We start from the raw sequence: 27,722 nt of genomic DNA on the forward strand, positions 1-27,722 counted from the left end.
GAGGGAGATTTTGAAAAAAAACTGGGGTATTGATTTTCCCCTTTGAGGTACATTGAAAAAGAGGAGATTGTAGACAGGAGACAGATCAAATAAAGCCCATTTGAGCTTAAAAACATTGGACGTTTCCTGTCTGAAACGGGTCTGTTGGCATGTATGGTTGTACTACCACTGCCTCTTCTTTCTGCCCACAATGGTCTATTATATTGCCACAGCCTCTCTTGCCATTCCTGTATTGTTGGTTTGTTGCCCCTGCCCCCCTTTCCACTGCCCTCCATAGTCTGTTGTGCTGCCACTGCCCTTCCTGCCTGCCCAGTGTGGTCAAATTGTTGCCTCTGCACTCTCCTACCTGCCTTCAATTTTCAGAGTCCGTGCCCCTGGCCTCTGCCTCTCAACAGTATCCCAATGAACAACTAGATTGCTAACATTCTATATTTATTACAAAAGTGTGGAACGCCTGACGTCATCTTGATGAAATCAAAACTGTAATACCTAAAGCATTTCCTTTAGAAATTACATATATGAGAGGGTCTTATTTGCATCAAAATTATGGTTAGTGCTCTAAAAAACAAAAATTAGGACATATTTTCTGAGTTTTCAAATAGCGACAAAGAACTTTTAAATTATTTGTAATCTTTATGTTTTTTTATCCAGTTGACCACTTGATTAAATGTTGCACCTAGGGGAGAGGATAGTTACTTCCAGAGCTGCAGACTTTGCAACTGGGGAACTAGGTTGGAGTTTCTGCTTCAGCTCAACATTCTGTGATTCTGGTAAAATCACTTAATCTCCCCATGTCTACAACCAAAATGAATTTGATCTTGTGTGATGTAACCAATGCTCATGTAAAGCACTCCAATACCTGACAAGTCTGCACTATATAAAACTGCAAATACACGAAAAATAAGTGTTTTGCACACTTCTGTCATTGGGCTACATGTGGGCTACATCTGGGTGATATTTGTGCTGCATTTGGGCTCTTTTGTCTCTGATGGCCATCTTGGGATATTTATTTGTTATGAAGTTTCCTAATTTCCTCATTTACTGCAGTCTCCTCAGTAGGAAATGCTTTCAATTTTTACTTTGATTCCATCAAGAAGGTATTCAGATATGTCACACATTTGCCATAAATTCTGAATGTTAGCACTCTAGTTGCTCATTAGATCACTGTAGTAAAGCTACTGCTCACCACGGAAGTCTGCTGCTGGTATTAAAAGTGCATGTTTCAGTCTGCATATCAGAATGTTTTAATGAAGTAGAAGAGGATTTGAGAAGTCACTCAAAATGTGCCCTAATTTTTCTTTCTTTAGCAATAATCATAATTTCTATGGCAAAATGAACCCCCCCATTGTGTTCCTTTTTAAATAAAATGTATTAAGTGTTACCAGTTTATTCCAATCAAGAGGACTTCAGGTGTGCCATACTTTTGTCACAAGTAAGACAGTAAGCGCTCTAGTTGTTCTTAAGAACACTCTGGGACATTCTGTCATTGGGCTATACTTGGGCTACATCTGGGTGATATTTGGGCTACATTTGGGCTCTTTTGTCTCTGGTGGCCATCTTGGGAGATTTATTTGTTATGAAGTTTCCTAATTTCCTCATTTACTGCAGACTCCTCAGTAGGAAATACTTTCAGTTTTTTACTTTGGTTCCATCAAGAAGGCATTCAGATGTGTCACACATTTGCCCTAAATTCTGAATGTTATCACTCTAGTTGCTCATTAGATCACTGTAGTGAAGCTACTGCTCACCAGGGAAGTCTGCTGCTGGTATTCAAAGTGCATGTTTCAGTCTGCATGTCAGAATTTTGTTTATGAAATAGAAGAGGATTTGAGAAGTCAAAATGTGCCCTAATTTTTCTTTCTGCAACACTAATCATAATTTCTAAGGCAAAATGAACCCCCTCATTTTGTTCCTTTGTAAATTAAATGTTTTAAGTGTTACCACTTTATTCCAATCAAGATGGCTTCAGGTGTGCTATACTTTTGTCATAAGTAAGACTGTTAGCGCTCTAGTTGTTTGTTAGAACACTCTGGGACATTCTGTCATTGGGCTATACTTGGGCTACATCTGGGTGATATTTGGGCTACATTTGGGCTCTTTTGTCTCTGGTGGCCATCTTGGGAGATTTATTTGTTATGAAGTTTCCTAATTTCCTCATTTACTGCAGTCTCCTCAGTAGGAAATACTTTCAGTTTTTTACTTTGGTTCCATCAAGAAGGCATTCAGATGTGTCACACATTTGCCATAAATTCTGAATGTTAGCACTCTAGTTGCTCATTAGATCACTGTAGTAAAGCTACTGCTCACCAGGGAAGTCTGCTGCTGGTATTCAAAGTGCATGTTTCAGTCTGCATGTCAGAATTTTTTTATGAAATAGAAGAGGATTTGAGAAGTCAAAATGTGCCCTAATTTTTCTTTCTGCAGCACTAATCATAATTTCTATGGCAAAATGAACCCCCTCATTTTGTTCCTTTGTAAATTAAATGTTTTAAGTGTTACCACTTTATTCCAATCAAGATGGCTTCAGGTGTGCTATACTTTTGTCATAAGTAAGACTGTTAGCGCTCTAGTTGTTCGTTAGAACACTCTGGGACATTCTGTCATTGGGCTATACTTGGGCTACATCTGGGTGATATTTGGGCTACATTTGGGCTCTTTTGTCTCTGGTTGCCATCTTGGGAGATTTATTTGTTATGAAGTTTCCTAATTTCCTCATTTACTGCAGTCTCTTCAGTAGGAAATACTTTCAGTTTTTTACTTTGCTTCCATCAAGAAGGCATTCAGATGTGTCACACATTTGCCATAAATTCTGAATGTTAGCACTCTAGTTGCTCATTAGATCACTGTAGTAAAGCTACTGCTCACCAGGGAAGTCTGCTGCTGGTATTCAAAGTGCATGTTTCAGTCTGCATGTCAGAATTTTTTTATGAAATAGAAGAGGATTTGAGAAGTCAAAATGTGCCCTAATTTTTCTTTCTGCAGCACTAATCATAATTTCTATGGCAAAATGAACCCCCTCATTTTGTTCCTTTGTAAATTAAATGTTTTAAGTGTTACCACTTTATTCCAATCAAGATGGCTTCAGGGGTGCCATACTTTTGTCATAAGTAAGACTGTTAGTGCTCTAGTTGTTCGTTAGAATACTCTGGGACATTCTGTCATTGGGCTATACTTGGGCTACATCTGGGTGATATTTGGGGCTACATTTGGGCTCTTTTGTCTCTAGTGGCCATTTTGGGAGACTTATTTGTTATGAAGTTTCCTAATTTCCTCATTTACTACAGTCTCCTCAGTAGGAAATACTTTCAGTTTTTTACTTTGATTCCATCAAGAAGGCATTCAGATGAGTCACACATTTACCATAAATTCAGAATGTTAGCACTCTAGTTGCTTATTAGATCACTGTAGTAAAGCTACTGCTCACCAGGGAAGTCTGCTGCTGGTATTGAAAGTGCATGTTTCAGTCTGCATGTCAGAACCTTTTTATGAAATAGAAGAGGATTTGAGAAGTCACTCAAAATGTGCCCGAATTTTTCTTTCGGCAGCACTAATCATACTTTCTATGGCAAAATGAACCCCCTCATTTTGTTCCTTTTTATATTAAATGTTTTAAGAGTTACCATTTTATTCCAATCAAGATGGCCTCAGGTGTGCAATACGTTTGTCATAAGTAGGGCTGTTAGCGCTCTAGTTGTTCTTTAGAACACTCTGGGAAGCTGCAGTAGAACACTGTCTCTGCCCTTGTTGGATGTACATGTTTTACTGAGAATGTGAGAATTCATTCTTACATGACTGAGAAAGATAATGTGAATTTACAGAAAATATGCTCTCAGTTTAGCTTATAGATCACCTTCCAAACCTCTGTGGGAAAAGCATGAGAAAATAGATTTCTCTTAAACATGATTCATGATATCACAGCAGAAGGCTTTTCACATGGTAAAATCACCTTAGAACACAACCCAATTCCTAAAATTAGTATGGTACCATCAACAAATGATTTATAATGTAACTGAAGTCTTAAAACCTTCTATAAACTGCAATGCTTTTTAATGAGGTGCTATCATGTATATTGGTCCCAAGATGGCTGCCAACACTTCTTGGATGAAGTACTGACAGCCAATCAGATCTCACGATGAGATGTGTGGTTAGGCTCCGCCCAGATATATCTATCTTTTTAACTCAAATCTTCTCAGGAACTACTGAATGGGTTTACACCATTTAAGCAAAAGGCATGAGTCTGAACTGAGGACTACCTCTCTGCCAAATTTGGTGTAATTCCGTTCAGCAGTTCGGGCTGTAGAGGCGTCAACAGGTCCTATGGGAAAATGCATGGGGAAAACGCGTTTTGGGACCCCCTTTTTTCTCGACCCCCGCTTGACGAATCACTGTGAAATTTTCAGGATAGGAGCGGACTGGAGCTGGCCAAAAGTTTGGAAAATTTCACGAAGATTCGTCAATCGGCGCCAAAGTTATTCCAAATGGAATGTTGCGGATTTCCTATGGAAAATAGGTCCTAACCACAACTACCTACTGGCGACTGCCAGTAGGTAATTTTATATATATATATATATATATATATATATATATATACACACACACACACGCACACACACACACACACACACACACACACATATATATATATATATATATATATATTCACTTAAAAAACCATAGGTTTCACACAAGTTATAGTTAGCTGTACATTTCACTCGTAAAAAACCAATGAAATTCCACGTTATAGTTAGATCAGGTAACTATAACTTGCACGACCGCAATGCACAATGTGTCATTTGAGATGTCATCATTGATGTCATGAGTGATGTCACTGACCATGTCATGAGTGATGTAATATGTGACGTCATCAGCAGTGGATTGCGGTTGCGCAAATTGTAGTTACCTGATCTAACTATAACATGTGACCAAGGCCTCCAGTAGGTCGAAACGCGTCATGGCGGTGGTGCAGGTTACAGAGTAAAATAAAGAACTAATAGCACCTATTTCTGGGTCCGTGTTCGTCTTTGGCGTTCCAATACAGCGCATTCTGTGAGACGATTCCTTGTGGCATATATATATATATATATATATATTCACTGAAAAAACCATAGGTTTCACACATGTTATAGTTAGCTGGACATTTCACTCGTAAAAAACCATTGAAATTCCCCCGTTATAGTTAGTGCAGGCAACTATAACTCACGCGACCGCAATCCTCTGCTGATGCTAATACTGTATTTAGACACTTATTTGCCCATGTCTTCTTCCATTAAATTTTAGCTATACATATATTGCAAATATTTTTTTTTCATAAAGACACATATGTCATCAGCAGAGGATTGCGGTCGCGTGAGTTATAGTTGCCTGCACTAACTATAACGGGGGAATTTCAATGGTTTTTTACGAGTGAAATGTCCAGCTAACTATAACATGTGTGAAACCTATGGTTTTTTCAGTGAATTTGCAAGGTTTTTTAGATGCTAATTCCTAACTATAACGTGTGTGAAACCTATGGTTTTTTCAGTGAATTTGTACGTTTTTTTAAATGCTAAGTTACTTTACGCCGTTCGTGGTGTGCGCGCCCACTTCACGCAGTTCGTTCCGTGCGCGCACGGTGCGCTTCGCGCACCGTGCGCGCACAGTGAGCACGCGGTGCGCTTCGCGCACCGCGCGCCCACTTTACGCAGTTAGTGCCGTGGGCCATGCCGTGGGCCATGTACGCACGATGCGCTTCGCGCATCGTCCACACACGGAGGACATATTATGCGCTTCGTTGTGAAAGTTTATCTATTAAATGATCAAATACTAAATAAGCCGTGCAAAAAAGGTGACCTTCGGGCCCCTTTTGCGCACGGGGTGTGGAAAATGTGGATAATTTTTTTTTTTTTTAAGCGCAATCGGCGTTTAAAAAAAAAAAAAAAATGCATTTTTGGCCTTGGGGGTTCTTTTGGGACACCCTAACCATGGATAGGTGGTTATGAGCTGTCTAGCCTGCCCCTTTTCTTTTTTTTTTTTTTTTTTTTTTTTTTTTTTGGGAAAAAGTTTTTATTGAACAATAATTCGGTTACAAGTATGGGCCTACAACCACCCGGGCCGGCCGCTAGGTACATAAGGAAATATACACATATCAAGGCTGCAATCCGTTCCCAGGGCACTGCCCCGCAGTGGCTCAAGATAGTCCTCGAAGAACAGCAAGCGTCAGTCCAACAATAACAGAAACAAAAAGAAAAACAATAAAAACAAAAGGCGAGTTACGAGGGATACCAGTGCGGTTCAGGCTCCCCCCGGGAGACTCCAGTCAGAACATTTGAGCAATCCGCTATAGAGAGGAGTACCGGGAGGCCGGGGACGGAGGGGGGGGGGGAAAGGGGGTCAAGGGAAATGAACGTCCATATGTGGTTGTTACAAAAAGCGCCAGGAGCCGTCAAGGGTCAGGGGGACATGGCGATATCAGTGTCTACCAGGGGGGGCGTACAGATGCCTCCGCGATACGCATTCCATTGACCCCAAATTCTACCCCATGCCCCCGGCTTGCCACGGGCCACATACACTGTCTTCTCCCGAAACATACACCAGTCCATATTCTCCTTCCATACTGACACGGTGGGCGGCCGTTGAGCGCCCCAATGTTGCGCTATATCCCTCTTGGCAATCATGTTCCCTAGGGCCGCCCACCGAGTCTGAGCCGCGTTGTAGTCATTGGGCTCCCACACATTCAGGACACAGCGACGCACCTCCGGCAGGCCCCTTTTCATGTTATCCAACTTTGTTTTTCCTCCCCCCCTCAGAGTGCGAGAGAGAAAATGGCGGCCGACACTTCCTGGTTTCGACCGATTCGAATGTTTACTAAGATCTAACAGCCAATCAGAATCGCGCTCGCGCACGGCACCGTACGCGTACGGTAAGCTTACCGTAAGCGCACGGTAAGCTGCCACAGATATATATATTGATTTAAATGCTATTTTCTCAGGAACTACTGAACAGATTTACACCAGACCTACAAAAGGCACTTCCTTGACCTGTAGACTACCTCTCTGCCAAATTTCAAGTAACTCTGTTCAGCCGTTCGGGCTGTAGCTGTGTCTAAAGGTCCTATGGAAAAATGCATGGGGAAAACGCGTTTTGGGACCCCCCTTTTTTCTCAGCCCCCGCTTGACGAATCCCCCCGAGACTTTCAGGGTAGGAGCGGAGCGTAGCTCCCCATTAGTTTTGAAAATTTCACGAGGATTAGTCGACCGGCGCCAAAGTTATTCAAAATAGAATGTTGCGGTTTTCCTATGGAAACAGGGTCCTAACTATAACTACCTACTGGCGACCGCCAGTAGGTAATATATATATATATTATATATATATATATATATATATATATATATATATATATATATATATATATATATATATATATATTAACCATCTGTGCTTCTTCCAATTTAGTGACATGCATTCAACTCTTTCATACATTTTGGGAACATCTCACTATTCCAAGTCCCTCAGGCTATGGGACCTTGCGGTGCTGCTTGAATGTATATTCTACCTTTTTTACCACATATAAATGACATGATTAAAAACACAAAACTCCAACTAATGACGCACAGGAGAGGGTCCCCATACCTCTGCTCCTCTATTCCCACTGGTGTCACGCATTCTATGTAAATTCATGTTGTTTATGTTGAAGATTATCAGAAGATATACATATGAAATAATATGATATAGCCATATGCAATATAAGAAATTTAGATTTGTAGAACATGAATGTGACACCAGTGAGAATAGAGTTAAGACAGACTAGAAGAAGGCATTAGTTTGGGAATAAGACAGATCGCCAAAGCAATGTTTACGTTGTAGGCTATATTATCCAAAGTTGGAGTTGTTCATCAGAATCTTGTCTTTATTACAACACATTACAGTAGTCTAGGTGAGTGAGCACATGTGCTCCAAATATTATACCTGGCAATTTGCATGGAGGAGCAGAGGAATGGGGAGCCTCTCCTGTGCGTCATTAGCTGAGGTTTTGTGTTTTTGATCATGTCGTTTATTTGCGGTAAAATAGGGATAATTTACATTCGAGCAGCACCCCAAGGTTCTTATGTCCCTGAGCTGTTGTTTCGCCAGTCCCATAGCCTGAGGGTCTTGGCATAGTGAGATGTCCCTGGTCTTATTCCCCACCACCAGGATATCCTTTCTCCAGCATTCATGTACAGTGCAGATTTGAGCATTGTTGTGACAGAATACACATCTTATTAACCAGCATATTAAGTCTTGTACTTTAACACTAAATTCTGAAGAACTAAATATCAAGTTGCTTTAGTAAATTGAGGATAAAAAGATCACACATTTCTTGTATTCTCTAGTTTGTTTTTGTAGCAATAAATAGCTATGTGTTATTAGGCGAAAGGCCCTTCTGCTTTGAAGTATTAATGTATTTATTCTGATGCACACCGTTAATGTCTTTGTTGGAGTTTTTCAGTTTAGCTCTGATTGTTCAGTATTGACTAGTGATGGCCCCTGTTGCGATGCTGGGTTCCATCCGCCTGCGCTCTTACCTGCTCAGTCAACGCTTTCAACAACATTTTATTAATATTTCCCCAAGTCAAAAGTGACCTAGGCACAGGATTCTGACCAACATAAGCAATTGTTGTCTATAAATCTGAGCATGCAAGATCGACCAGCATATGTTACATAAGTGCAGAATTTGGACATTTGACACATTCCAGATAAGAATGTATTCATATTAAACAAAAGAGTATATACTTCATACCTTCATATTTCCGTTTTGAATCAGTTCTAGATAATCTCTGGAACCAGGTTCTGAAGTGAGGTATCCCATAAATACAACTTGTTGGGAGACATTACGCAGCAGAGAAGACATGTATATTGCTTGTTGCTCTCTATCAATGTCATCTCTGAAAAAGAGTGGTCATGGAGTAAAACAATTAGGGCTAGGAAGAAACAATGAATGACAATGATAAGAGGAGTTGTATTGAAAACGAAACACTGTTTACAATGAGAGTGCTGGTGTTCCCCAGTAGCCTGGACACTGGGCACTTGGTTTGCACTGACAGTCTGGCCTCTCTCCTCTCTCTGGGTAGCCCTGGACAAGCATCCAAGGTTTAGATCATAGAAGCCAGTATGCAAATGAGTCAGGTTACAGTGAAAAACAATCAAAATTGCATAAAATATCTGATTACCCTGCAAGGCTTGTGGGTTTTGTACAGTGACAACACTTTAGTAGTATAAAATAGTATACAAAATAAAAACCACAAAGCAGTAAAATACAGATTTAACAAAGGGCCCAGTTTAATGTGTACAGCGGAGCACTCCTGAAAACAAGAAAAACAAAAAACACAAAACTACAGTAACATGAGTGGATGGTAATTCAGTTTTTGCAAACATGTAATATTCACAACCAGTACTCAGTTGTGAATTACATATTGCAAAATGGAGCCTCACAATCCTCCCTCCGAAATATAATTACTTTGGGACTGAATACGATGACGGGAGGTCGGACCGCCACCCGCTATTGCAGCGGTCAGGAGAATGACCGATAAGCAGGCAGCAGTCTGACCGCCGCCTTATGATGCGACCACTGTGCTGGTGGTCAGAAAGTACTCCTTATCACGGTGGCTTATGCTGTGGCCAAGAAAAAGGGCTGCAGCACAAGCCGCTATGGTATGAAGCACCTCCATGTACTGTGCGCCATGTCGTACATGGCATACAATGTATGGAGGTGAGTGGGGGCATTACATTTGCTCCCAGGGTAATTTTACAGTGGCCAACAATGGTCGGTGCCTTGTTAGGGGCCCCTAATTACAGCCTTTTTATGCCGGTCTTCCCAAGATGAAAAGGCTGACGTAAAGGGATATCATAAGCCTGATGGCAGTGCCTGGCTCGGCACCACTGCCATTTGAAAATACAATCCCAACCACCGCCCTGTCGGGATAACTGATCCTGGCGGAGACGGCGGTCTTCCCCACCACCGCTGTGGGTCTGACTGCCGGGTTTGTAATCTGGTGTTCGGACCGAAGGGCTGTAATACCTCCACCGATGTCCTGTCAGTGGCGTTCCGGCCGCTATCGCCATGAGGCCCTTTGGTATGAGTTCACAAACCTCAACATTTGCAATCCTTTTTTAAATTATTTTATTGGTTTTAAAAGTAAAAAAATCAGATCAAAAGTAGAGAGGAACTTAGTGGGTTCAGGTAACTCACGCTTCAGTGATCCAAGAGTTTCCTAGCTGATATATGTTACATAATCAAAGTTCTGGCTGGTAGTCAATATCAGGTGCTACCTCGTTAACGTTAGAAAGGTTATTCACTCTTTCAATCATAAAGGTGATTAAACAGGTCGCATAATCCAGCCAACATCAGTCCTAACCATAATGGCCAAACCAGTCTTTCCAATTTTTCTTAGAATTCCAGGGCAACCACAGCTGTTGTGGATCACTTTTTCAGCCATTGTGCACCTATCCACATTGACTCTCAAGTCTTTTAATATCGGGTCAGGTAATCTCCCTTGTAATCTAGCTTCATACTATTAGGCCGACATTCCAAGACAGCTAACATTTTTTAATCATAGTGAACAACACTGTGGCACATCCAAAGCAGAGTAGCAGTAAGGCAAAGGGAAACAAGGGTGTCTTGGAGTACGTGAAATGCCCTGGATATGAGCCTATCTACTGTATAGTATTAGTAGTTGTTTATCAATTGACTATCAACAGCTTTAAACTCACAGGGAACCCACCTTGGTAGTTACTGAGGGTAGTCTGCAGTCTGCTCATGTGAACAATGATGGGTGAGCCCAACAATACAAAAGGACGCACTTCTGGAAATGCTGTGATCAACTACCAGTAATCACTGAACAACAAATTCAACATCCATGTACTCATCTGGTGAATTAATGATTTACTTTCATAGGTCGATTATGAGACATGCAATAATTCTCACATCCCTGCTATTGTCCCCCTGACAAAATTTGCCAACAAAACCTAGTGAAATTTGTTGGGAAGACAATATTCAACACAACTGAGAATTGGCATCATAGATCCTGATTAAGATTGCTCATTATATTCCGACCCATGAGTAAACCCCTGTTAACGCATGGGTCAGAATTACGAGTTTGAATATAGTTAACGCATCCAATAATTATTGGATGCATTTAATAACTCAAGCTGCATTAAATTCCGGTAGGCCAAACGTGCCGAAATTTAATGGGAAAATGGGCAGATTTTGGTATGTTAAGTCTTCATATTATTCTCCAATAACTGGCAATAGGTATTAATTATTGCACCCGATAAATAACGTACCCCATGGCATCATTGTTTATCAGGTCGATATATATTGCCAAAGCTCGTAATCAGGCCCTCAGAGGGAAACAAAAGAACGCAGAGCTAAGGAGATCCCCTATCAGTACTTTTACTACGCCCTCTCCAGGAAGATCACCCAATTATCTCATTCTGCCCAGGATAATTATGCCCACCTCATCTCCAAGCCATACACCTGTACTGTCGCTTTTGATTGCCAGCCACTGCCATTCTCTTGCCTGAAGGACGCCAGGGACTAGGTGTCCCAACATCCAGTGCAGGGAGGAGGAGCCAGACATCAGCTGACCCGCACAGCGCTCTTTAATAAATGTTGTCATCTTCCGCGGCGCAGGATGTGAGCGGGCCATGCCCGGGCCAAGAGCAGGCATATCCGCACCCATCAGAGAACGGAGGAGGCTGGTCTAGGCCATTCCTCTTGGTTCTCTGTCTTTGGGCAAACATTGCAAAGAGATGCCCCCTGGTGAAAAGCCAAGAGGAGGTTGATTAGCTCTTCTTAGGAGGGCCTCGCCGGAACATAAGAAACTTCTGGGAAGAAATCAGCTTTGCAATCGCTGGACCACAGGTACTTTGTAAGCTACAAAAGCTGTCCACAGTCTTTCCCATTCCCTCCTCTAAAAAAGAACCCTTGCACTTCGATTGGGTGGGATAAACTGGCTCCTTATGTATCCATTATTTCTTTCATATATGAATGAAGATAAGTCCCACACCAAGCAACTCAAAGCCTAATGACGGGCCGCCAGTGACCAGATTGGAAATTTATTTTTAAAGAGTGGTGGGCAAAAAACTCTGCGCCGTAAACGAGGACGCCTAGACAATCGAAAATTACCTATTTAATTGCAACAGGACCTTAGTTTGGTGGTTTTTTTTGAACAACAAATTTTATTGGGTTATTCTGCAATAGGAGGGGAAATAGCCCTACAAAGACCTGTAGGAGAGAAAGGATGTTGTTCACTCCAATAACCACATTTCTATCATTTAACGACACTCGCCAAACATGCAGGTGAAACAATAAAAACAATATGCAGACAGTTCTCGATCTCCATATTAGTACATACGACATAACGCCATCAGTTTTCACACACAAACAGGGCAGCAATGTTCTATCAAGGTGAAGTAGAGAGTAAGGAGTAACAAAGATCAGAGGGCGCCATTTAGGGGTCTGTATCTGGCAGAGGGAGACGGTCGATTCTCCGATACGTCGCCCATTGGGTCCAGATCTTGCGGTGTTTTGCAGGGAATCCCCGGGCATCGAAAACAGCTATCTTGGCCCCCATACATTTGTCTTCCATTTACCTAGGGTCGGGGGAGATTTCGCCTTCCACAATTGCGCTATGTCCCTTTTGGAGATGGTAAGAGCCAGAAACAGTAAGTACTGCTTGTACCGATTCCCCCCAATATCGTCAGTGCAATGTAACAGGAAAAGTCGTGGGTCGAGTGGGAGCTCCCACGACAGCACTTCGTTCAGGCAGGACCTAATCCTGCACCAAAAGGGCTGCAACGCCGTGCAGCTCCAAACCGTGTGTAGAAATGATCGCTACTCCCGGTCACACTTCAGACATGTAGGGAACAGGATAACTCCCATCCGCCAGAGTCGAGCTCTTGTATAATACGCCCGGTGTAAGTACTTGACCTGGATTAGCCGATGTGTGGAGACTGCCGCAGGCCTCGGGCCGCCGATGGCTTCGGCCCAGTCATCATCAGACAGGTCTGGAATGTCAGCCTGCCACGCAAGTCGTGTCTTGTTGAGGGTAGTGGGTGTGTGGGTCGTCAGAGTCTGATATATTTGCCTGATCTTGTGGCGACCAAGATCACCCATTAGCAAGCGGCCTTCCAGGGGATGAAATTCGGGGAGGGTCTCTAATGTGCGAATCAGGGGGGTGAGTGCATGTCGGAGTTGAAGAAATTTGTAAAATTGTGATTTATGTAGGTCAAAGTCAGCCTGTAGTTGTTGGAATGATTTTAATGTGGTGCCCCGTAACACATCCGGAGGGTCGAGATCCCCACAAGGTCCCACCCCTGGAACCCCTTCAGGGTGTCCACTGAGCGGAGATACGTACCCTTCCATAGGGGAGTTTGCTGGGTGAGTTTCCCATTCCAACCCATCTGTCGGGTTTTAACCCGCCAAAGCTGTATCACAACTCTACCCGCCGGCGGCATAAACTCTAGGCGTGCGGGACTATACAATAAATGAAGGAGGGAGACCCACTCCATTGCTGTGTGCTCTATTGAATAGAATAGTGGGGGAGTTATACCACCATTCATTCACTACGAGGATATGAAACGCTACATAATATGAGTAAATGTCTGCAGCTGCAATCCCTCCACAGTACGTAGATTGTGCGCAGGTGCGGAGAGCAACTCTAACTGCACCACCATGCCAAAGGAATTTATTTTGTATGGCAGCAACTTGTACAAACCATGAGCATGGGATAGGGTATGGGAAGTTTTTTCTTAAAAATGGCTGAGCGCCCGTATAGGGAGAGGGGGAGAGAAGACCATACTCCCGTTTCGCTATTGAGGCTTGCTAACAGTGGGGTGATATTATGTGCCCAGGAGACTTTGGGGCACGGGGATACATAAATGCAGAGATATTTGAAACCATCCGTTGCACTGCAGAGTTGTGAGGCCCATGTATCACGACCCTGGTGTCCGCACACCGGGAATAGTATAGATTTGGCAGGATTTGTATATAAGCCCGTAGTGCCTCCATACACCCTGAGGATTTCCAGTATGCGGGGCCCAGAAAACCAGGGGTCATTCATGAAAAAGAGGACATCGTCCGCGTATAACGCTATGCGGTCAGATCTCGACTGAGACCAGTCGAAACCCCGGAGCACCGGGTCACTCCTGACCCACGCCACCAAGGGCTCAATTGCAAGGGCAAATAATAATGGGGACAGGGGTCAGCCCTGTTGGGTACCCCTCTGGACAGGGAAGGAGTGGGAGCGGTGTCCCGCAATACGGACAGACGCCGTCAAGTCGGTGTATAGCAGATATATACACCAGAAAGTGCGGCCCAATGTTGAGCGCCTCGAGCAATTGAAATAGATACACCCAGCTCAAAGAGTTGAACGCTTTACCGATATCGGCGAGAAGCATGGTGGCTGGCCGACCAAGCGCCGGGGCCGCCGCCATAGCGGTATGAACTTTCCGGATATTGTGACGAGTGGCTCTTTGCGGCATGAAACCCGACTGGTCGGGGTGTATCAGATCCGCGACACACGTACGCAGTCGATCTGCTAGGACTTTCCCTAACAATTTGGGTTCAAAATTTATTAGAGAGATGGGACGGTAGGAGGAGGGGTCATCTGGAGGGCGGCCGGGCTTGAGAAATAGCACAATTTCTGCATGCCGCCAATCCTCAGGAAGAATGGCAAGTTCCGTGGCCTCCTGGATGGCCGCCAACAAATGAGGCCCCAAGAGGTGTATCTTCGGCCGCAGGAATTCCATAGGGAACCTGTTGGGGCCAGGGGCTCATCCAGGGTGGAGCGAGTTGAGGGCCCCGGTCAGTTCATCTACTGTAATTGGGGCCTCTAGTTGCTCGCGGAGATAATCAGGGAGTCGCCGCGGCGGGATGTCAGTGAGAAACTCTGCTATGAGTTCGGCCGAGATCTGTTCCTATCGTGCATAGAGAGTTGTGAAGTGTCTCACGAATTCCCCAGCAACACCCTCCGGTGTCTTGTGCAAGGACCCATCTACAACCCGAATGGTGGGTACAACCGCCGGGGAAGTATCTGCCTGGTAGAGCCTATGGAGCATCCTGCTGGACTTATCGCCCCATTGATAAACCCGGTGTTGTGACGCCTCCCAAATCTCTTTGGCCTCGCCCATGAGATATTCTCATAGTTCCTGTTGCGCCTGCATCAGGTTTTGACGTATAGTAGGGCTAGGGTCCGTGTTGAGTTGTGAAACCAGGGTCGTCTGGTGTAACTCCAAGGCCTCTAGTTGCTCCTGCCGTGCACGTTTTTCTTTGGTGCGATAACTGATTTCGGTACCGCGGATAGTCGGCTTGAGGGCCTCCCATAAGATACCCCGGGATGGGGCAGATGGACCATTATCTTCCAGATAGGTAATGATAGCTGTTTGAAGCATGTCCTGATAATCAGGGCTCTGCAAGTGCCAGGGGGACATTCGCCAACGAAAGGGGGGTTTTCGGGAGCATGTGTGAAACTGCATTGCGACCGGAGAATGGTCGGAGAGTCCATGGGGCAGATGCGTCACACGTGAGAATCGGTGAAGAAACTCCTGGGGTCAAAGAAATAGTCGAAACGGGACTGTGACCCATGTACAGTAGCCAAGTAAATGTAGTTATGTTCTGTGTGGTGGTATTTTCGCCAAACGTCAGCCCAACCCAGGGTGGAAACCAATGTATGTAATTTTGTAGGGCCCGGTACTAGTGGGTTGTCTGTACTGCATTGTCGGTCCAGTGGCCCCATTGTATCATTCCAGTTGCCCCCTAGCAGGGTCAAGCCCTCTGGTATGTCACCCCAGACTCCCAAGATCTTATCGATAAAGGCAGTCCCCAGTGGGGGAATAGCATAAATACTGCCTATGGTAACCCGCTCCCCGTATAGCGTGCCCGTGACAAAGAGAAAGCGGCCTCCCGGATCAGCCTTGTGTGTCCCGTGATGAAACTGGACCCTGCGATGTATAAGAATAGCCACCCCCCTGGAGCCCCTAGTGAACCCCGCATGGTATACATGATAAAAGCCAAATCGGGCAAGACATGGGGCTTTGATACCTAATAAGTGGGTCTCTTGTAAAAGTAGGATGTCTGCCCGATACCTCTTTGCCTGATGCAACACGGCACCCCGTTTCATCTTATCTAGCAGACCCCTGACATTTCACGAGGTCTCCAAAAGGGGTTACATCACCGGGCACCATTATCTCTTGATTTAAGAACGATTAAAGCGGGGAGATCAACACTGAAATGGCCTGTCTGCATAAAACATAAGAACACTAACATCCTAAAACTACGGGCCCGATTCACAGAATTAACTTAAGACAAAATCCTAAACGTACTACTTTTGGTATTCACAGAATGCACTTACTACTTTTGGTATTCACAGAATGCACTTACTACTTTTGGTATTCACAGAATGGATTTACGACTACTAACTTTACGTCCGCACTCGGGCTGGAAATTCCGGCCCGGAGGCGGGGCTTCTGGCCCGGAGGCGGAGCTTACAGCCCGGACACGGAACTTCCGGCCCAGAGGCCGGGATTCCGGCCCGGAGGTGGGGATTCCGGCCAGTGGCAGAGATTTAGCCATGGTCAAAATCTCCGCCTCTGGGCCGGAAGCTCCGCCTCCAGGCCGGAAGCTCCGCATCCGGGCCGGAATTTCCGGCCCGAGTGCGGACGTAAAGTTAGTAGTCGTAAATCCATTCTGTGAATACCAAAAGTAGTAAGTGCATTCTGTGAATACCAAAAGTAGTAAGTTTAGGATTTTGTCTTAAGTTAATTCTGTGAATCGGGCCCTACATTCCCCTGAGACCCTGGAGTATCTGTCGCGGTGTGAGGAACAGAAGGCCCCCAACAGGGGGACCCCATGCTCCCGCACCAATAGAACCCTTCCCACCCTAGAAACATAAGAACAAGAGGGGCGCAATAGGTCTGTGGCTCAGCAGTCTCACGGTACAAAAGGGGGTGGTGATGGATGGAGCATCAGAACCAATCAAACACTCACACCCAGTCAACAGATCTGGGTTTGATCCATCACCGTTCTTTAGCCCACTCTGCCACCCCAGTTCAGACATGGCCATATGCAAATCAGTCTGACCCTGTGCCTCATGGGAACAGTCCAGCCCGAACTGCCAAGCCATGCCTTCCCTGGACCGGAAACAAGCTTCCTAGGACCGGTTTCTGGCATTTCAGCCGTCTTCAGCCAGGCTTGCTTGAATCCAGTGGCAAAGTGAGCAAGGGACTCACGTCTGAGCATACCCTGCCAACTTATGGCGAACAAAGCGGTACAAAAGGGGGTGGTGATGGATGGAGCATCAGAACCAATCAAACACTCACACCCAGTCAACAGATCTGGGTTTGATCCATCACCGTTCTTTAGCCCACTCTGCCACCCCAGTTCAGACATGGCCATATGCAAATCAGTCTGACTCTGTGCCTCATGGGAACAGTCCAGCCCGAACTGCCAAGCCATGCCTTCCCTGGACCGGAAACAAGCTTCCTAGGACCGGTTTCTGGCATTTCAGCCGTCTTCAGCCAGGCTTGCTTGAATCCAGTGGCAAAGTGAGCAAGGGACTCACGTCTGAGCATACCCTGCCAACTTATGGCGAACAAAGCGGTACAAAAGGGGGTGGTGATGGATGGAGCATCAGAACCAATCAAACACTCACACCCAGTCAACAGATCTGGGTTTGATCCATCACCGTTCTTTAGCAGTCTCACGGCCCAGCCCCCACGCCCACCCATAGGAACCATCACAACTAAAGTCTTAAGCAAATCGTAATCCCAGTTAACTTGCTATTTAGTCACCTGTAGAGCTCCAAAATGTTCAAGGTGGCCGCTCCGGACTCGCCGACATCCTGTCCGATCCCGAACCCCGCCGTTTTTTTAGATTTGGTTCACCGTGGCCGTTGGCTTCGCAAGCTGCGGGAGGAGTCCGAATCTACCAAAGGTGGAAAGCTCGACCTAAGCTGGGGGCGCTCATCAGTCCAAGCGAAGACGGCCTCAGGAGTGTCGAAGAAAAGCGACTTGGAGTTGTGTATCACATGCATCCCGGCTTGGTACAGCAGCATATATTGCACATTTAGATCTTGAAGCCAGCGCTTCGCCGCGGTGAAGGATTGGCGTTGCTGTTGGACCAGGCGCGTGTAATCCGGAAACACCATGAGGATCGGGATTCGTGTTGAATACTGTCTTTATGTGTCCTGGCAAAGTGCAGAATTGCATCTCTGTCAGCATAGTTCAGGATTTTGGCAATGACCGGCCTGGGATTCGTGCCCGGGGGAGGCTTTTGAGTCAAGGCCCTATGAGCACGCTCCACCACAAAGGCCGAGGAGAGGAGATCTTTTGCTATGAGGTCCGTAAGCCACTTAGTGATGAAGCCTGTCATTGAAATGCCCTTGCAGCCTTCTGGCAGGCCCATGAAGTGTGGGTTATTTTGTCTTGCTCGGCCCTCCGCATCGTCCACCCTAGAAGCCAGTTCCTGCGACACCACCGTGAGTTTGTTCACCTTTTTTTGGAGGGTGGACACCGTATCCTCTACTGTCGAGACCCTTGTTTCTGCCTTCGTGATGCGATCGACAGCCTTGCGGAGGTCTTGGCGCAGAAATTAGACCTCAGACCCCACCGCTCCGATCTTGGCATCTAGCATGTCCCGGGCATTGTTGATCGCCACCAGGAGGGCCACATTGTCAGGAGCCGAGCAGTTCCCCTCGCCACCTGTTGTGAATTGGTCGTGGGTGCCCTGTTTGGGGCCTGCCCCCTTCCCAGGCTTATCCTTGCCCATCGTGAATGGAGGCTTGGGGCACTGCGGCCGCACAGGGGAGAAGGGGCGGTAGCGCAGGATCAGACATGTGCCCTGGGAGGGGGAGCCCCAGTGTGGGAAAGGAGCCGTAGGATCTGAGCGTGTGCAAGCCCGGGTCACAAAGCTATGCCGCCAAAATATAGAGGGGCCTCCGGTCCAGCCAGGAGTGTGTAGTCAGCACAACAGTCGTGCTCCCGCTCCTCAGGCAGTGGGGGCCAGTCCTCGGAGAGCACCACCACCTGCTCAACGGGGATCTTGACTGGAGTAGCCGGCGTTTATTGTGTGTGGACGGCCAGAGATAACATTGGGGATATCAGCTCAATCTTGAGGCCCCTCCTGACGGCCACCAGCCAAGTGAAGCATCTAGTGGGGCCCTGGGCAGGTCGTCGTCCTTGCGCTGCCGTGGCACGCTCTGGGCCCCTAACAGGGCAATCCGGGTCTCATCCCCAGGGGTCACTGGGCTGCACGGCAAGAAGATCTAATCCCCTGGGACAAGCAGAGGCCCCAGTCCGGCCCACACGTCAGCACAGTGTCACCCCAGGTAGAGGGGGGAAGGGAAGGGGGCGCCAGCGGCAATGAAAAAAGGCGGATATGGATGTAGGCTCGGCGCTCACCTCCTGGGGCTGTAATCCAGCCCCAGCGCCTCGTCTGCCTCTGATGCCGGCTCGTCACTCCAGGGTTCGTCCGCGTTCTCCCAGCCAAACTTGGCCAGCCCAAATTTCAGGAATCAGGCGCCGACAGGACCGCGACGACTCTAGCGGTCCTGTGGCAGGAAGAGATCAGGCTTCTGCCCAAGGGAAGCACCGGCGTACTCTAGGGTAGGCACGCAAAGAAAATGGCAGAACCCCAGGTGAGGGGGAGGGGCGGCTGCACCTCTCGCCGGGTCCGGGCTCGCTCCGGTGTTCTACGCCAAGGGCTCAAGTCCCCCTCCTCCGCGATCGGGACTCGATCTCGAGCGCCTCAGCATCGCCCCAGGCAGTGGCCGGGGTGCCAGGGGAGGATCCGGCCTGCGCCTCACTGGAGCGTCTTTGCCAGGAAAACTGGCATTGCGTCTCGGCCACCTCAGGCATGAGAGCGTTTCCGTGCTCCATACAGCCATGGGCATCCGTAACTACAATTATTTTCTCCTCTGGGCAGGATTAATGCAGGATTCTGGCCAGATTATGGCATGGATGTACGGAGCCCGATCAGGCTGCGTTCGCCATGATTGCTCACTAAGCCACGCCCCTAGTTTGGTGTTTTTTTAATTGTTTTATAATCATTCTACCTTTATTATATTTTAATTTTTAAAGTTCTTGCATGTCTATTTCCATATATACTGTATACTTCCATTCAGTTTTTTATCTCTATTTGAATTAAGTATGGGAAAAAGGAAACTCACTGTTCCATTGAGGACTCACTGTTAGTTTGCGGCGACCAAATTATATCCCCCACGACCACGGTACAGTGCCCAGGTAATAGCAGCAAAAACCTTATAAATCAGTGACAAAGGAAGACCTTCAGCGATTGATAAGGGGAGGAATGGGTGTATTCAGAACATATCCGAAACTATTAATCCCGCCACTGGCCAAAATGATTTGTGTGTATCCACTGTCTGGTTGCTGAAAGCTAATTTTTGTTATACCAGACGTCTGTCTCTGAGGTCGTTGTGGGTCCAGGGACTGCATCAAATTGGATTTTGGTGTTAGATATGAAAGGACACTGGGATTACCATAGTACACTCCCACACACAACCCTAGCCCTCAGAGCCCATGTTGAGGGTGGGAGAAGACTTCATCCATCATGAACATGCCCAGGGTCAGTAGGCTTATCCCTGGAAATCTTTACCCCACTGTTTAGGGCATCCCAGGGCTCATCCTCTCCTCCCCCCACCCCCCAATAGGTTGTGCTAGGCATAAATGTGGCACTGCGAGACACCCACTTCAGATCACTCCTAGACCTCTGTGAGATCAGAACAGTACTGAACCTGCTATATGAGAACTAAAAACAACTTGGAGGACTCAACCGGCTCGCCTTCTTGTACCCAGGATAATTGGGTGAACTCTAAGGAACCACCTGTTAAAGCTGCAGGGGCACAATACACTACACGAGGCCTTATCCTGAACTGCCCAGATGTCCACTGGCAACTGGATCTGGACAGGACCCTGCTGTGGCCTCTGCCTGACACCCTGTGAGTCTCTAAAGGGGTCATTACAATGGCAGTCAGATGAGCGTCCGACCGCCATCGTTGCGGGATTGGGACCGGCCAACAGGTAGTCGGCGGTCCCACCCACCAGATTAGGATCCAACCACCTTTTACGCGATCAGAAACATTCCATTTTCTATTGTGGCTTGTGCTGCGGTGCAGAAAATGGCCGCAGCACAAGACACAATAGAAAAAGGGATGTTTTTAAACATCCATGCACCATGTGCCAGGTACCATGTGGGGCCTGCCGCACAGCACATGGATGTTTGGTGGGCACCACATATGCAACCCTGGCTCACATAGCGGAAGCCGATGGGGGACAGGGGCCCTGGTAGAGGCCCCCAAAGTCCCTTTCTGACTGCCTGTTCATGGCAGGGGGACCACCAGGAACAATCAGTTGGTAAGAAATATCCTAATCCCTACGGCAGTGCCTACGCATGAACCGCCACCATTGTAGGGATTAGAAATCTGATCGCCGCCCCAACGGGATCTTTGATCCTGTCATAGGCAGCAGTCCTAGCCATTACCTCTGTGGTCGGACCGGCTGCATTGTAATGCAGCGGTCGGACTGAAGCCTTAGATGGCGGGCGGACTGCCACCGATGGCCAGTCAGAGGCGGTTTGCCCGCCATTGTAATGAGGGCCTAAGTGCCTCCTCTGAGGTGCTGGGGGACTTTAGAAATGTACTCCTGCAGTGGATTGAGACTTGAAGGACTAAACTCAGAAGGTAAAATCGTTGGCCAGGGCAAACCTGGTTTATGTATCTGACCTGTGCTCCTTCGTGGCCAGCATCAGATTGCACCTAGGTCCTGTTCTGCCAAGACCATTGACTATCATTGGCACCTTGTGCCTCTTGGTGATATTTCTACTTAACACTCCTTAAAAAATCATATATCTGGTTCCCCTTATTGAATTTTTATCTTCTTGATGTCATTTTGTTTCATAAATTTCATTATATTTTTCTGATTTATTTTGAATTTTTTATCATTTTGACTTTAATACTGTTTTAGTACAGCATCAATATTTTACATATTGCCTCTAAGTTAAACCTGTCTGCTTTGTCCCATAGTTACGAGGGGGCTGCACTCAGGTTCATTTAGCAACTTTGAGGGTTCATCCTGACAAGGACTGTGGTTATTACCTGAGGTGGGCACCTACCACCTCAACTCATATCCCAGTTTCTTACACATACCACACTAGGTGGGTATGGTGTCATCATCCTATATGAGCACACAAATGCCTGTTAATTATACTAGAGGTTTGGATCTTTCTTCCAGGTATCTTGTGATTTTTTAATGTTTATGTACAGAAAGAGTACAACAGTCCTTTAACTCTTCTCACTCCCTCTGTACTGTATGAGTTACCTGTGTTGTACCTGTCCTGTAAGCAGTGGCGGCCGGCACTGATCGGGGGTGACAGGGCAATGGTGAGGGGGGGAATGTAAAAAATAAATAACAACTTACCTTATCGCCACCGCGTCTCTCATCTGTGTCAGGACTCCACTGGAACCAAAAAGGAACGTGCAAGCACCCAGGCTCCCCTGACCAATCACAATGATCGACGCTCAGACAGGGAATGGGGGCCTGTGCATTTTCTCCATGCAGGTTGTAATGCAGCCTGTATGGAGAACATGCGAAGTATGCATGACTGTTTTAGCCGGCCCTAGAGGGCCGGCCGAACAGTCATTGAGCACTTGGAGTGGGCAAACCACTCCTCCCCTGCCCTGACAGCAGAGAAGCCCTGCCCAACCGCCCGCCCGCAAAGCAGCATGGAAACATTAAATGAGAATAACTCTGTTATTCTTATTTTATGTTTAGCTTTATTTACACTGCTTAAAGGCAGTGGGGCTACGTCCTCCGCCTTAGCAGAGGAGCCGCCACTGCCTGTAAGTCTGACAGACAGACTTATGTAATTTCTCTTGCTGCTGCCACCTGCCCTTTACTTATTCCGTGTTTTAGGAAAGGCAGCCCTGCTAATGCTCATGTTGTACCTTTGTTGTGCTGTGAAGCTTGGTGTAAAACATTCCACTACACAAAGTACAAAACAATTTGTGTTGCCATAGTGCATTTTGATGTATAATGTGAAAGAAAGTTTGTACCCTCACAGAATATCTGAGCAGAGTTTACTTTTGCTTTATGTGTGAAACAAGCAGATCTTGAAAAGGACTAGAAGACTTTGTATCATTTTAAAACATGCCTTAAAGTGGCTCCACGTCATGTATTACACCTTCTGCTAGTTCTGGTATTTTAGCTAACATCACCTTGCACTCTGGGGCTTTGAACCCTAAAGAAATCGTTAATTTAGAAATACAAGCTAAGCATTCAGCATAATGTTGGCAAACAAGCGAGGAATGGCAGTTGTGTTATAGTGCCCTTGATAGACTGGTTAAATGCAAATGAAAATTATGTTTCTGACTTTTTTCTTGAGGGTTCAACATGCCGTTGGGTGAGAGGGCAGCAGGAGGCTTTTTAATGCAAACAGGAATATCTCACTGCTAATGGGCTAACAGTAATACTCATTGGGGGGAAACGGCGTCCTAAAAAGGCTTTGTATCCCACAACAATGTGAGCAGTAGGAAACTATGCTGCCACCACGCCTTATGACTCCCTGCGGTGACTCTTACTTGAAATGGTGCCGCACGTACTGCAGGTGCTGCCCCACGAGGACCACCTGCAATTGGTTTAGTATTGGTATGAAAACCCTGAGGATCCCCCAGAACCCTCCTCCTCAGAGAATTTTCACTGCAATTTTACTCAAACTGGATAAAATTCACAAGTCATTTTCATATTTATTAACTAGTTTTCTAAAAGCTTGAACACAACAGACCACCTCACATTGATACAGTTTATGGTACAGTGGATTGGAAGACACATAATGAAACAACTCCACATATTTTGGTACAGAAGCAATACGAGAGAAACAGAGTTAGTTTGCATTGCCACCACATTTCAAATTCCAGATATTGGATAGAAAACTACAACCATCACTGTGAACGGTCAAGGACACTGCAGAAGCAGTTCCTCGATTTTTGAGGTAAATCTTTGAAGAGGTTCATTTGAGAGGAGAGAGACAAGGATTCATCACGATTGAAAAGAAGAGAAGTCAAGTATCAAGGTACTTCTTGAGCAGGTGAGATTTCAGGAATCGCGTAAATACGGTAAAAGAGTTGTGCAGCCACTGGATGATGGTAAGGAGTTCCACATTTAGATGCCTGTCCTGAAAAGGATCAGTTAGAGGAGGATATTTTTTAAACCAAGTGTTCTGTAGGAGATAGTTTACCTTTCTCCTAAACATATGGGAATCTCTCTCAGGATATGGGTATCAGATATTGTGGCAAGCAGTGGTTCCCTCAGGATATGGGTATCAGATATTGTGGCAAGCAGTGGTTCCCTCGGGATATGGGTATCAGATATTGTGGCAAGCAGTGGTTCCCTCAGGATATGGGTATTAGATATTGTGGCAAGCAGTGGTTCCCTCAGGATATGGGTATCAGATATTGTGGCAAGTAGTGGTTCCCTCAGGATATGGGTATCAGATATTGTGGCAAGCAGTGGTTCCCTCAGGATATGGGTATCAGATATTGTGGCAAGCAGTGGTTCCCTCAGTATATGGGTATCAGATATTGTGGCAAGCAGTGGTTCCCTCAGGATATGGGTATTAGATATTGTGGCAAGCAGTGGTTCCCTCAGGATATGGGTATCAGATATTGTGGCAAGTAGTGGTTCCCTCAGGATATGGGTATCAGATATTGTGGCAAGCAGTGGTTCCCTCAGGATATGGGTATCAGATATTGTGGCAAGCAGTGGTTCCCTCAGTATATGGGTATCAGATATTGTGGCAAGCAGTGGTTCCCTCAGGATATGGGTATTAGATATTGTGGAAAGCAGTGGTTCCTTCGGAATAGCCAAGGTCAATCATCCAATAGTAAGTCCGAAGCTTATGTTGATGTTCACAGATTGGATTTAACACAGATCATTCAAAGAAATAGTGAGTACAAATCATTCAGCTATGAAATGTGGTGCTCTGACAGAAAGACAACGCCGTACATATGAATAGGGCAGAAGGTGAAATAAGTACAGCAAACAAATGTGGCAAAGAGACAAGCAAATAGTATTTTGGTTGTAGAAACTGAACAATCGATGAAACAGAAACTCCAGCAGATCTTAAAGCTCCACAGATTCATAAATCGTGTAACAGACCTAAACAATGTTCGACCCCTGAGTCTCTTTTACTCGGGGCTGCATCAGGACAGAGTAGGTAGTCATTTGATAATTTATTGACTTACTAAGTGCTTCTGTCTTCCATTACTGGTTATTTTGATGGCCACTAATTGGCCGCCAATGGTAATGTTTCTATCATCTAACACTTAGGCATTTATTACGAGTTTCATTGTGAAGACCACCAAAGCTGCACATAGGGTAATGCCTTGATTATGAGTTTGGTGGTAAATACCACCAAAGTTGCACGACAGGTAAATAGCGATATCACAGGGTTGGGTAAATAACACGTGTTAAATAGCACTGATTATGTTTTTACCTTGTACAGCGGAATCTCTATTGAGCACATGTGAAATAGCAAATTTGAGTCATTTAGCAAATATGATAAATACCAAATGCGTTATTTAATGCATGTGCTAAATACTTCACCTGATACATAGCACATGCATAAAACATCAGAAAGAGGGCCTTTTCAGGCATTGAAAGTACCTGGAGTGTGGAAATGAATCCCTATAGAACAGAAACAGCCACAGAGACACCCCAAAAGTACACCAACAACTCCTACCTGTATGGCAGTGTTTAAGCATTCATTGTGTGAGGACAAAAAACCTAGAAACATGACAAACAAAATCTATTGCCATTCTCTGATATTGCTTGGTCATAACGCATACCAAGCCTGTCAGACTCTTCTCTCATGGACCCAGGCAGGAAAATAGAAGTACAAGTTTTTGGATCTGGAGCTGGAGGTCCTGTCCAAAGAGGTGTTAAGACACCATGGCCCTGATTAAGAGTTGAGGTGCTATTGATCGCACCTGATAAATAACAATACCACTGGGTACAATATTTATCAGGTGCGATAAATAATACCTATTGTGGGTTGGTGGGGAGAACCATACAGATTGTAGTGTTTAACACACCAAAACCCGCATGATATGGGAAATACTGTATGCTTTTCCCCTGTAAAATTTCAGAAGGTTTGACCTGCCAAAATATAATGGAAGTTGAGGTATTTAATGCATCTGATAATTATAAGATGCGTTAAATGCCTACAAACTCTGAATTCAGACCTGTGCATAAACAGGGGTTTACGCATGGGTTCGAATATACTGACCAACTCTAAAAGGCTCCTGAAGGAGTAACTTGTGTATGCTCTGAAGTGAGTTGGTATAAAAAAATAAACCAACATTGAATTAAATGGAGAAACTGTGCATATCATAAGGCATACCACAAAATCAAGGCCCATGACTGTCTAATGTGCCTTCTCCTGCTGACAATGCCACCAAAAATTAACAAAAACATGCTTGTGGAGATAATGGACGGATTCAGTATGGAATCAACATATCCACATGATGTTGAGGACATTAAAAACAGGCTCTAGACCTTGAAATTCTAGGTACTTAATCGAGTTGCCAAGCACAAGCCCTAAAGCATGGCATGGCAACTAGTGGTAGTTGTCCACCTCAGCTCACCTCAAGCAGTGGAAAGAAACAATTATGACCATCCTAAACATGTCTATGGTGGAAGACATGAAAGTGGGTCTCCAGGCTGGAGGAATCCAAGGTAACAGTCATGAGAGTTGCAATGGGAGTACTGTATATAGTGGTTGTTAAAAAGCTGATTTGCTGAGAATCATCATCATTGTGAAGAGTGGCCAATGTAATTTGTTACAAATATTCACATTGATCCATGAATATGTCATAAGAGCTAATAGCTCTCCAATGGCACTGCTGATATGTATTGAGATTGCACTACAAAAATCATAATACACTGTGATCCTGATGATGAAGGATCGATTTATCTACTGAGCACCTTAAGTGTGATGTGTTACCACAGTATTACTAATGTTGCTTCTCATCAGGATCATAAGATTGTGGTTTTGTTCAGAGCTCCTAACACACTAGTTGAGTATGCACAGATTCACATCTGACAGCATTTGCACATAAATAGTGTGTTTAAGTTTACGGTTTCAGCACACTTGTTCCTGTTTACGTGAGGTCACCAAGTGTTTATGAGTGCAGTCACAGACCCCAGGAAATCATCAAATGCTGCTGTAGCACAGATGTTTGCTTTGCTAGCATTAGCTGAGTGGGTGTCCAGGGGGAACTGTATATGCTGCCCACTCACTCATCACTTAGGAGAGTATTTTGCTAGACGTTGATTGAGAAATGCCATGCACCAAACCCACTTTCTGCTGTGGGTGCCTTTTGCAAAGAATTCTAGGCTTCTCGAATTTTCAGAAATGGTTGTGGTGGTGGATCCCTTTGTTGGGTATCGGTAATAATGAAAATATGTTTTTATGTTGCCCTATTGTGCCTGTGTATCCTCTGGATCTCAAGCTGACTCACGTTAAGGGTATCTTGTGTGGCTATACAAGTTGGGGTCATTCGTTGGTGGCCTGGTTTCCATCCTCATGATGCATGGTTTGTTGTAGGAGAACATGGATCTGGCATAAAATGATATAGTGGTCTAACAGTGCCTCATCCATGGTTATGTACTGCAGAATATAAGTGTGAGCAGCTGCA

At 45.5% G+C, this 27,722-nt stretch overlaps 1 protein-coding gene across 1 annotated transcript in view; it reads right to left on the bottom strand.

Annotated features, from left to right (window-relative positions):
* Positions 1-27,722, bottom strand: part of CWH43 (cell wall biogenesis 43 C-terminal homolog) — a 546,701-nt gene that overhangs the window by 76,526 nt on the left and 442,453 nt on the right. Inside the window, exon 13 of the mRNA XM_085642112.1 lies at positions 8,756-8,900. Within this exon, the coding sequence (XP_085498238.1) occupies positions 8,756-8,900 (145 nt within the window). The remainder of the gene's footprint in view (positions 1-8,755; positions 8,901-27,722) is intronic.

This window comes from Triturus cristatus, chromosome 2_2 (assembly GCF_964204655.1).
Source record: "Triturus cristatus chromosome 2_2, aTriCri1.1, whole genome shotgun sequence".
Taxonomy (NCBI): Eukaryota; Metazoa; Chordata; class Amphibia; order Caudata; family Salamandridae; genus Triturus; species Triturus cristatus.